At 41.5% G+C, this 12995-nt stretch overlaps 1 protein-coding gene across 1 annotated transcript in view; it reads left to right on the forward strand.

Annotated features, from left to right (window-relative positions):
• The window catches only part of lrp5 (low density lipoprotein receptor-related protein 5), a 77509-nt gene that overhangs the window by 22989 nt on the left and 41525 nt on the right, over positions 1-12995 (forward strand). The window contains exons 4-6 of the mRNA XM_049483918.1: positions 1202-1399; positions 7057-7253; positions 10441-10572. Of these exons, the coding sequence (XP_049339875.1) occupies positions 1202-1399; positions 7057-7253; positions 10441-10572 (527 nt within the window). The remainder of the gene's footprint in view (positions 1-1201; positions 1400-7056; positions 7254-10440; positions 10573-12995) is intronic.

Here is a 12995-nt window from a genome sequence, read left to right on the forward strand (position 1 = left end):
ATGTTTTGTTGCTTTTAGGACCTGGAAGACTTGCTGTGATTAAACGGAACCATGAATTCCGCTGTCTTTGAAAAAGTCCGGAAGGAGAATATCTGACCATCTGTTCATGACCTCAAGCTTAAAGAAACTTGGGTTCTACAGCAGGACAATGACCCAAAACACAGCAGCAAGTAAAGTAAAGACTTTGGAGTCCTGATCTGAATCCTTCAGAGATGCTGCGACATGACCATAAAAAGGAAGTTCATGCTCAAAAACCCTCCAATGTGGAGGAATTGCAACAATTCTGCAAAGAAGTGTGGAGCCAAAATTCTTCTACAGCGCTGTGAAAGACTCATTGCAAGTCACGCAAATGCTTTCTTGCAGTTGTTGCTGCTAGAGGCGGCCCAACCAGTTATTAGATTTAGATTTTTTTTTATAATAAACATTTAAGAGTAACAAACATGCAAAAATATAAGAAATTATGAACAGAGCGAAACTTTTTCACACCACTATATATAATCAAGTTATGCTTAAATATTACTGTACTGTTTGAGAAGGTGTGAGTGTGTAAGTGTGAGATTTAAAAAGCTGTTATACGATAAACAGATTTTAATGTTTTGGCAACATGGTCTCGTGTGTGTGACGTGTGATGATGCTGTGGTGTCTTTGATTTTAGTCTAGCTCTAGCACTGTGCTGCTTTACCTTCAATCACATGCCATAAACTCTGTGCATGTGCCTGTTTTAATTTTTAGGATTAAAATCATTAACTTGTAGCACTGACTAAATAGTGCATCACTATCTAATTATTATTCAGTATCCACAGTGAATTTTTAAGAACCCACTTTGAATTATTTGGTACCTGTTTTGAATTGTTCAGAATCTACTATGAACTATTCAGTATCCATTATGAATTGGTAGGTTTCTATTACATTAGTTCTGTGGTATACTAAGTTTCATATGAATTATTCAGTATCCTCTGTAGTATATCGGTATATACTACCATCCCCTATAAAGTCTTTAGTGTCCACTATAAAACTTCTCAGTCGAGGGTGTTAACATGTTGATGTATGGTCTTACATGCATTGTTTTTATTGTTGAAATTTTTATTTACCAAAAAACAGCAATTGGGTGAAATGTTGGTCCTAGAATTAAAGACAGCATTCGACCTAAGAAGGTGTAATTCACACCCCTCATTAATGGTGTGTCTGTGTATGTGTGTAGGTATATGTACTGGACAGACTGGGGTGAGGAACCACGGATAGAGCGAGCAGGAATGGATGGAAGCAGCAGGAGGGTTATAGTGGAGGAGGAGATCTACTGGCCGAACGGACTGACCATTGACCTGGAGGAACAGAAACTGTACTGGGCTGATGCCAAACTCAGCTTCATTCACAGAGCTAACCTGGATGGTACAGCACGGTAAGTTTTTACACAAACACAGTTTTACAAGAATATAGATGGTTAAAAAAGTGACAGATTGAAAAATAAAAAAATCTTTGCTGTTTTTTGTGTGCAGTGCCTCAGATCTATCCCTACACCATTCAAATAAAATGCACATTTTAGATGCTAAATCTTCTCAAAACATTGTCCCTAACCCTTTTTCACTGAAGAGAACATCAGTCAGTAATCACAAGATGCTGTACAGGACACTTGAGGCTGGCACACTTGTTTCCTCTAAAGGACGGAGCACACAGATGTGTGGAACATCAATAACCATCAAACCCATCCTACTGAGCCCCCCTGCATTTACTGATTCACCACCCACTCATTTAGACCCCCCCCCCCCCCCCCACACACACACACCAACTCATTTACCCACCCATACACACACACCAACTCATTTACTCACCCACCCACTCACTCATTTACCCGCCCGCCCACCCACTCACTCATTTGCCCGCCCGCCCGCCCACCCACTCACTCATTTGCCCGCCCGCCCGCCCACCCACTCACTCATTTGCCCGCCCGCCCGCCCACCCACTCACTCATTTGCCCGCCCGCCCGCCCACTCACTCACTCATTTACCCGCCCGCCCGCCCGCCCGCCCACTCACTCATTTACCCGCCCGCCCGCCCACTCACTCATTTACCCGCCCGCCCGCCCACTCACTCATTTACCCGCCCGCCCGCCCACTCACTCATTTACCCGCCCGCCCGCCCGCCCGCCCACCCACTCACTCATTTACCCGCCCGCCCGCCCACCCACCCACTCACTCATTTACCCGCCCGCCCGCCCGCCCACCCACTCACTCATTTACCCGCCCGCCCGCCCACCCACTCACTCATTTACCCGCCCGCCCGCCCACCCACTCACTCATTTACCCGCCCGCCCGCCCACCCACTCACTCATTTACCCACAAATTTACTCACTCACTCATCCATTTACCCACAAATTTACTCACTCACTCATCCATTTACCCACCCACTCACCTATTTAACCAACCCATTTACCTACCCACCCACTTACTCATTTAACCAACCCATTTTCCCACTCACCCGCCCCTGTGTGGAAGTTGAATCCAGCGTAGGCAGTATTCAGGCAGTATTTTGACTCTCACTTTATTCTCTCCTTTTCTCTCTGTTGCTCTGCTGGAGTTTACCTGCATGCTATATGCTACTGTAAGTTGACCCCAGCAGAAGTTCTGGGTAAGGTTTGGGCCCCGGGCTAAGGGCATACATTTCCTATTGTCTGTTTGGTTTAATAGAGGAGTTATAGCTGAGAGATATCCTCTCATCTGCTGGGCTCAGGTTTACTCCCACTCAGGAGTTGTTTCACAGGAAATCCTGATTGCGGATCTACAGGTCCAACCAAATAAGTTGGTCTCGGTCCGCAGCTACTGAACCATGGTCTGGTTTAGTAGATCAGTACAAATAAGGTCTGCAGTGTGAAACATTTTTTAAGTGGTTTGGACTTTCAAACCAATTACAGGAAGTTGATTCAGTCTTTAAACAGCAGTGTGAACACAAACAGTTAGACTGGGTTCATTTATTTACTGTAACAGTATATCAACCCTTATTTATAAACAGAAATAAAAGGAATCTGAGGAGAATCTTTTATACTCATTCTGCTGTAGGGCTCGTGGACTCAAAGGGGAGTCGGATTCTGACAGAGAGCTAGAATTCCTCACAACACGCCAAACTCATGACTAACATTCTATAAACCAATTAATTTAAAATATAAAGAGACTCCGCCCATGTAAGTGATAATAACAGGAAGTAGTAAAGTTCTTTAGTCCGCTCACTAAACTGCAGTGTGAAACCTAAACTTGTCCGGACCAAAACCCCCATATTCACCCTTGTCAGCAAATATATTTGAGCAGGGGTGTGCAAACTTTGGCATATTATTCTAAACTAGTCTGTTGTGTATTACTGCACTAATAGTACTGTGCTAATGGATGTTTATAAGCTTTTATTGCAAGTTGGCTCTATTAGCCTCATTTCTTCGGGGTAAAGAAATGTCAGAGATTGACATGCAGATTATTTCTGGGGGACTTTGACAAGATGGCAGCATGAATTTGCAAGCTTCTGAAAACTAGGTGTTTATCATATATTTGGCAACAAAATATAGCAAATAAAGCAGTTTCCATGTTTTTTGTTTTTTATTATTTGTAAAACAGTAATTGCATGGTCTGAATTCTTTCATATTAGTATATATGTTTTTGCTAATGTTAGGATACTTTCAGCAGTGGCGGCACTTTCTCTACCGGCCAATCCCGGCTAATGAATTTATTTTAGTGAATCCCTAGTGGAATTAATTAGTTGTTTGGTTAATTAAATTATTGAAAGAATAGATAGTGATGTTCAGCCCAAACTATCTCTTTAAGACTGTCCTAGCGGTGAGTGAAGATTTAGTGGGTGAGAAATATCCGCCCGGTTCTGATCTTCCGTCTCCTTTCGGAGAGTTAGCGTTGCTCTGTTAAGCTCTTACCTTCTGTTGTTCTTAAAACAAAGCGGCCTCCTTTCAGGTCCATGTTCTGGACACCTCTGATTAATGGTGGAGTTTACGGAGCTGCAGCTTCAAACAGACTGCCGCCGCCAAGCAACCCACCTACGTCAAGCACTGCAAGAAATCTGGATGTAATTACTTTCCCCTCTGCATCACTCTGCTCTTTTCACGCTCTTAAAATAAAAAACGAGGGGAAAAACACGCACTGCTTCAGCTCCAGTACCAGTATCACTGGGTCTACAGTACACCAGTCAGCCATAACATTTATAACCACTGATGGATATAGTAAATAGCATTATCTGGTACCTCTGGTACCTGCTGAGGAGTGAATGCGCTAATGTGCCACATTTTGCCTTGTCCCATAAGAACTAAAAGCTGAACATTCCCTGTGGGCTGCATTCTGCATTGAATCTGGATTCAGTATAAGGATACTAAATATAAATTTGCTTTAGTTTTTTTTTTTTTTCATTTGTTTGTAGCTTCCTGTTTACTTTGCCTTAAACTACATTAAATAAATCAACTTTATTCATGCCCAAGGGCATACATACAAACAATCACAAGCAATGAGTTCAGTGTAATAGTAATTAATGTCAATGATCACTTCCAATCTGATGGCCTCAGGAACAAAAGTTACTTTCATTCAGACAGTCCAACGTTTAGGAGAATGGAACTGATAGGCATAGGGCAACAGTTCAAAAGCAAAATAAAGGACATTTGAAGGATCATTAATGATACAAAGCCATTTATTCAGTGTTGTTTTTTTGTACAATGCAGTAAAAGATCTGAGTGTAAGTTTTTAAGAACAGATGGATAGTAAGTGCTGTAACTAATTTCTGTTTTCTAGACTTGAAACCAGCAAATGAGAGAAATTAAAACGACACACTCAGTAAAAGAGCAGTCAACAAAAACAAAACGTAAACAGAAAAATACTAAAGAGCTATTAGACTATATATATATATATATATATATACACACACACACACATATATATACACACACACTCTGCTTGCCTTTTTAATAAAAAAAAATATATTCTTAATTTTCAAAACATCCATCACTAATTATGACTGAACATAACATTCTACACACTCTTGCCGAGCTGGACCATGGTTCTGAAGTCCACAAGATAGCAAAGACAACAAGATTGTATCATCTGCAATTTTTATTGTGAGATAATGATCTTAATCAAAACCATACTAACCAGACTGATTAGTTCTGATTCAACCTGAACACTTTTATCTTTATTATATAATACACACTCAAAGAAGTTTAAATAACTGATTAGTTAGCAATTGGGATGCATCCCTTCAGAGGTCTATTAGAAGCCATGCCTCACTGGGTCAGAGCAGTATTTGGGACCACTTTTGGCACTGTAAGGGGCACTTGCACAGTTTTGGTTTAATGTTGTGGCTGATTGGTAAAATGACTCTTGTGACAATGTTCTCATCAGTGTATGTTTGGACAGTATTAAGGTGAATAAGGTGGTTTGTGTGGAGGGATTGTGTGTGCAGGGCAGGGTATAAAACTGGTCTGTGGCGCTAAACTAGACCCTTAGGTTCAGAACTGCACAGTAAAGTTTACTCCTCTGTGTAACGCCAGTGAAGAAGTTGACTGGGCCGAGTGACCCCAGCTGTGCCGTCACTGGCCGTTAATGACCGCAGCAGATGCAGCGCTGACAGGCCGAGCTGTTTAATTTCCCCCGCTGGCCCGCGCTCTGGCGGACGTCTGAGGGCAGGGGGTTTAGTCGTTGTGTGTAGCGCGGCAGTGAACTGTGTGTTACACTCTCCCCCCGAACCCCACCGTGGAGCGGATGTGGCAGAGCACTTGCCAGTGTGTCCTCTGCTGTTCATTTGCGTGATGGAAATGTGCCAAGCATCTCTTCAGAACGATGTAAACAAACAATTTCAGAGCTGTTAACAGCTAAACTGTGGCTCCACTGAAACTATGAGTCTAAAGCTCGTAGAGTGTTCAAGAGTTCTTTAGTAAAGGGTTCTTCAGCTTGGTGGAAAACAAAACCAAACTTTTAAAAAATTGTTTTTCTCAAGTAACAATTAGTCTAGGAATCCAAATATGTCGCAATCAAAAATATTTGTCAGAAATTGTCAAGTGAATTGAAATGATTTATGCGAAAAATAATTTATTTATATAAAGTAATATAGCAGTGTTTCCTATATTGTTAAGATAGTTTTAGATTGCACTGCTAAAGTAAATTTATGGTTAGAATGGCACCACTGAGGTACATTTCTAATTAGAAATAGCATTGCTGAGGTAACTAGCTACCTGACTGTGTGACTAGAACAGCACTGCTAAAGTAAATTCATGATTGGAGTAGCACTACTCAGGTAAATGTATTATGCTGTTTTGGTATGTCTGTTAAAATGTTTTAAAGTGGTATTAAATATTGTTGATTGTGGTCTTGTAATTGTTTTTATACACTGCCTGGCCAAAAAAAATGTTGCATTGTTTCAATAAGCTTCTGCAATGTTAATTTTTTACCAAGATCTTGCATTGATGATGGTAGAGTCTGACCGCTGTGCAAAGCCTTCTCCAGCACATTCTGAACCACTAAATTCCCGCCTGATGAATCCTGGCATTGTTATCTTGGAATATTCCCATGTCATCAGAGAAGAAAAAAAATCGATTGATGGAATAACCTGATCTATATTCAGTATATTCAGGTAGTCAGCTGACCTCATTCTTTCAGCACATACTGTTGCTGAACCTAAACCTGATCAACTGCAGCATCAACCCCAGATCATAGCGCTGCATCCACAGGCTTGTACAGTAGGCACTAGGCATGATGAGTGCATCGCTTCAGCCGCCTCTCATCTTACCCTGATGCACCATCACTCTGGAACAGAGTAAATCTGGACTCATCAGACCACATGACCTTCTTCCTTTGCTCCAGAGTCCAATCTTTATGCTCCCTAGCAAATTTAAGGCTTTTTTTTTTCCAGTTAGCCTCACTGATTAGTGGGTTTATTAAGGCTATGGAGCTGCTCAGACCCAATCCTTGTCCCAAATGTTGCATTTTGTTAGGTTTCAAACAAAAAAATAATTTCACCTCATCCCTAATTTGTATGTATAAATGTGGCAAATAATAATCTGAAGGTGTGAAATTGTGTTTGTAGAGAGACCGTCGTGGAGGGGACGCTGACCCACCCTTTTGCGCTCACTCTGTTTGAGGAGACTCTGTACTGGACAGACTGGCAGACACGCTCCATTCACGCCTGCAACAAACACACCGGCGACAACCGCAGAGAGATCCTCAACGGCATCTACTCGCCCATGGACATCCAGGTGCTCGGCCAGGAGAGGCAGCCCTATAGTGAGTCACGTTCCAGTAACTAACACACACACACATACACATATCATACACACACACAACCATACACACCCACACACACCTATACACACACAAATATATTTAAATGGCCAAAGACAACATGTCCAAATATTTAAGGACAATCTTTTAAGGGAATATATTTAGCTTTAAGTTGCGCACATTGCTGACACAGATGTACTAAAGCACACTCACTGTCTAGTCCTTGTAGATTTTTATAACACTGGAAGTCTGGGACTAGGATTTTAGGAGTTTAAAAATCTTAAACTAAAGCAGTGAAACTTTCAACTCCAAACAGCAATGCTGTAACAATCTAGTAGAAAGCAGGTGTCCCACACATAGTTATATTTTACTACAAAGTCCTGTAGCTACTTATAGTCTAGCTATATAGATGCACAGGGTTGTGAAAAAGTATTTGCTCAGAGTTTTGTTACGTTTTAAAAAAAGTTCTTGCATTTTTCAGATAAACAAACAAATGTCAGCATGAGACAAAAAAGTAAATATAAAAAGCAGTTTTTAAAGATAATTTCATGTATTAAGGGAAAAAATCAATCCAATCCAACCTTATGCTGGTTAATTGCAGCAGGTTCAGTATTCCCAGAGCCAGTGCTGATTCTATCAAATGCCCTGCTGTATCATTTAAAGGTAAGGCGATCATGATAAAACATAATAAAAGGGGGGAAAGGGTTGCTTCTGTTTCTCCAACTTTTAAAGAGTCTTAAAGGTCACCTTCCGTCGTTTTTTCTTTCATTTTAAAATGTCTAGTTGTGGTCTCTAGTATGAATGAATGACATGTGAGCCGTTTTTGTAAAAAAAAAAAAGTGCTCAGGTGTCTCTGTATAGCTCTTTTTTAATGGACTGTTTTAGGGGTGTGTCCAAAATGACCGGATTCCAGCTTTGCTCATGAATATTCATACATGCAAACAGCATGCAAATATCTCTCCTCTGATTGGCTAGGAGCACTGCGACGCCCCTCCACCGCTCTGCCCCTCACTGCCTCCCACCTCCTAACTGATGAGCGGTGATGTTGCGTCGCTTCAGCTCCGCCTCTGGGAGTTTCTCGAGCCAAGGTGGGCTGGTCTGTGAGTTTCTGCCTACGTAGGCAGAAAGATAATTCAAAATTCACCCGTTTTTCGGAGGGGGGGGAGGGGGGATTTCTTTGCTTAGCTCCTGCAGACAATGGGGGCTGCAAAACAGTTTAATGTGCAGGTGTACACATTCAACTCGGAGAGACCTACTGTATTCCACAAAAAACAAGAAAAATCGGATTTTCGCGGAAGGTGAGCTTTAAGATGTAAGCCTTTAAAATGTACAACATTAAGCAAAGGGGTTCTGTATTTATTTTTACACTAATTCTAATACCATTAGCATGTGTTCTTGCACCACATTTCTACCTGAGGGTAAATTACTCTTACAAACCAAAAATACAAACATTATCCCACCTGTACTATTCATTTTCTTTTCCTCCACTTATTACAAAAGCTCCACCTCTGATTTATTAACACTGCTACATTAGCGTTTTTCACAGTGTTCCAGATTTCTCTAGAATGAAATAAATAGAGATGTTTGTTTTGACAGTATTTATTGCTCTCTAGTGCACAAACGGGAAAAATATGCACTCAGATCTTCCTGCTGATCCATTTTACTCGTCTTTCACCAGCTCTTTTTTCCTTCTGCTGGTGGACTTAGCCACTGGAGAGCTGCAGAGAAATGGAGCGTTTGAGGGAGAGCGAGTTTCTCACAGAGTGTCTAAAATCTAAATCAGAGTCTAAATCTGCTCAAAATCTGTACAAATAAACACTGATATTCAGCAGAGACTGTATCTCCTTATCATTTGCTATGAAGACAGACTGGTGCCAAAGGAGAGAGCTTAGATGTTTTTTGTAAGATAAACTATATGGACTATATTGGGAGACCCAACCAGTCATTTTTTCTTTTGCGATTAAGCGTTAAAAAAAATATTTTTTCAGTTACTCCTTGTGGTTCCAGTAGAGTTCCTGTCTCTACTGTCCATATAGGACTTTCTTCTACATTGTGCAGCATTGCTGTGAGAATGTGAATGCATTCAGTGACTATAGCATTAGTGAAGTGGGAGGTTTATCACCACCTGACCTCATGCCCAACCCCACAGCTCATCCCAAACTTATTGGATGGAGCACAATCATCCCATAGAACACCGTTCCACTACTCCGGAGCTCAGTGCTGGGGCCTTTAAGCTCACAACTAGCATTAGGCATGGTACTAATAGGTTTGTTTTTTTTCTGAACCAGAGAGTCCTATTCTAGTGGCCATTCTTTTCCACAGGGTCTAGGCAAGCTGTGTGACGAGGGACTAGAATGCACATCTGTGTCAGCAAGAAGTACTTAACTAAAAGTAGCTGAATACATTCATTAGAAAGGATATCCACAAACCTGGACGTTTAGTGTATCCAATGCACTACATTGTACATTAGCCTGATTCTGTCACCCATTATCTTGATTTGTTACTACGTGATTCCTTATGTGTTCCTTTATATTCTGGGTGGCTTCAATTAAAACATTGAATGAGAAGGTGTATCCAAACTTCTGACTGGTACTGGATTTCTTTGGTGGTTGATACCAACTAACCACAGACAGGGATATCTGTATATAACAGATATCTGAAGCCAATATGATCAATTAGTCTTAAGAGAGATACAGAAGATGAAGGACCTCTATTGGTTGGTGGGACATTCGCTGACTCATTAATTCTTTAGCTTGTTTTTGTTTTGAGTTTCCTCAGTCTTGAACCCTGTCCCAGTATTCAGACTTTGTGTGGGTGGGGGGGTTAATAGGTCAGGGCTGTCTGCATTCTCTGTCTGTGTAGACGGGTTTCACACAGTGTGTTTGTGTGTCAAAATGCAGTGAGGAAATAGCCGCTCACTCCCTCTGACCTGGCTGTTGTCCAGACTGACAGTGTTTTTTGGGTCAAGCTTAGAGTTTAAATATGTCAGTTCATAACGGGGGAAACTCACATCCTGTCCTTGTGAGACCAGGTGTGAATGTGCGTGTTTTAATATCAAATGACCATAAATCTTCCTTTCCAAAAGGTTTCTACCCAATAGGACCACAGGTCACTTTTAAGCTTTAAATGTGTTTTAGCTTGTTTTTCCATCAGTGCTACAGTGTTTTTTTCTCTTTTTTGTTTTCCTTAGTTCACACCCCCTGCAGTGACGATAATGGTGGCTGTTCTCACCTGTGCCTGCTCTCCCCCTCGCCACCTTTCTACAGCTGCGCCTGCCCAACTGGTGTCAAACTCCGCGAAGACGGCAAGACCTGCAGACCAGGTAATAATCCCTTTCCAGGTAACACCTCAGGCCAGGTAACACCTCAGGCCAGGTAACACCTCAGGCCAGGTAACACCTCAGGCCAGGTAACACCTCAGGCCAGGTAACACCTCAGGCCAGGTAACACCTCAGGCCAAGTAATGCTCCCAAATCAAGTAACCAGGTAACATCTCAGGCAGGTTAATGCTCAAAACCAGGCCATGCAACATCGCAGGTCATTTTTATTACGTTTCACAATCATGTGCTACTTTGTGGTGTTGTACCATTTAAAATCTCAATAAAATACATTTAGGTTTGTGGGTGTAAGGTGACAAATTGTGAAGAAATTCAAGAGGTATGAATACTTTAGTCCTTCCAACCAGTTAGCTTCCACAAGAGTAGATAATGTCACAAGAATTGGTGGCAACTCGTGCAAAAATAAACAGTATTAAATACTTTTTACACAGTAACATTTGTTTAGTGTTAACTAGTTCAGTTAATTATATGAATAAAAAATGCGAACAGTGCAAGAGGACACAGATGGGCTGGAGCAGAAGAGACCGGGTTGTATCTGGCAGAATCTTCAGGATAAATATGCTGGTGATTACACTGAAAACAATATTCCTCAACATTCAGAAAGTTAACATGCTTGTTTGTACAGTACTGATGCGTTTATGGTGATGTCTTTTGCAGTTAAGCATAAACAATAATATTGTATTTAGTAGTTTATTAGTCAGGGTTTGTCTGCAGTGGGGTGCTCTGTAGTTCTGTTGGCATGCTGGAGTGCATTAGCATGCAGCCACGCTCACAGGGCTGTGACAGATGCCTAATCTTTGACAGATGGCTGCTACACGCTTTTTGACTCTGAATGCACAATTTAGCCTGCTCCGTTCCCTGCTAATTTCAATCACAGAAAACGCAGAGACGGCAGAGTTTACACCCCCTCCCCAACCCACAGACCCTCAGAGCCCAGACCCCTCGGTCCAGCATGCTTATTGTGTGCCTAGGATGACGCTGGACCCCCATACATGATTTTGGTTTCTGAACTTTTCAATTTCTGTTCCTGAGTTTTTCAGGTCTATAATGTAAAGCGATGTTAAGAGTGTTTGTTTAGTTTTCACTCAGTAATAATAATCATCTAGTGCTTTAAGGGCATCCGCCTAAAAATGAAAAGGTTATTCTAGCATTAGCCTTATTCCCAGCTTTCCATAGTTCTCTAGGGAAGTCAGAGCAGCAGAGCTGTTTATTGACTGGAGTGGTCCAGCACTGGGCCTGATGGGGCCTGACCCGAGCCAACCGGGGTCTGTGTGTTTAGTGAACGTTTAGTGATTGTGGCCCCAGCCTGTCTCTCTCTGAGTAAAACCTGTTTGTTTGAGTTTGTTTGAGTTTCCCCAAGGCCTTCTGTCCTCCTCTCTCGCTCTCTCTCTTTTTCTGATTCACTAGGAGGCCCTTTTTTCTGCTCTGGAGCTGCAGGACCATCTGCATTTGTATGTGATGGCAGTCAAAGAGCGGGAGAAAAAAAGAACATCTAGTGCTTCAAGGATTCTTTAGTGTTTCAGCGTCTTTTTTCTCATGAATGCTAAATGAATTATTGTTCTTTTTCTTGTCTTTCTCTGCTGGGGGTGAAGGGGGGTGGGGTGAGAAGGGGTGCCCCCTCTCCAGAAAAACATCAAGGGCTGCCCTGAAATCAAGGTCCAGGACTTGGTATTTTTTCCTTTCCCAGCCACTGAAGAACAGAGTGAGGCATTGTTTCTGTGCACCCGGCCCATTGACGACGAGCCATTCTTTTATAAAAAAAAAAAAAAAAAAAATCCCACTCGTTCGCCCCTTCCCGAGATTCACGGCCTTACGACTTGAATTTATAACTCTCCCAAATTTGAGGCGGTGTATTCCCAGGCCAGGAAACAATGAGACGTATTCTTCATGCACTGATTCCAGTGGCGTGGGCTGAGATATAACGTCCACCAAACTTACCTCAGTCATGAGAATCCAACACTTTCACTCCTAAATAAAGAAATTCTGGGCATATGTCAGATTTATCAAGTTTACCCCATTTTACCTGATGTATAATTTTAATTCTATGCAGTTTGCTTATTATGTTTTAAACATGAGAATTCTAAGCTTTCTATTGGAATAAACAGCTCTTCAGGAATTCATAGAAATGTGCTTAATTTATTATACGTTAAAGTAATTATTTGTTCAAGTAATTTCTTTCGGTCGTTTTATTTTAAAACATTCACAAACTGCAAAAAAGATCAGAAGTTATCAAGTATGTCATTAAAACATCTTGAAAAAATATAAGCTATGTACCAATATCTACATCAAATGCTGTGTTTTTTGTTTAGTATTGTTTAGTAACCATCATTGTGACTTAGTTTAGTGTATTGTTTGTCTAACTCTCTTGAATCTTGAACAAACTCAAACTAGGAAGGCCTCCCCAATGT

This window comes from Astyanax mexicanus, chromosome 10 (genome assembly GCF_023375975.1).
Source record: "Astyanax mexicanus isolate ESR-SI-001 chromosome 10, AstMex3_surface, whole genome shotgun sequence".
Classification (NCBI taxonomy): domain Eukaryota; kingdom Metazoa; phylum Chordata; class Actinopteri; order Characiformes; family Acestrorhamphidae; genus Astyanax; species Astyanax mexicanus.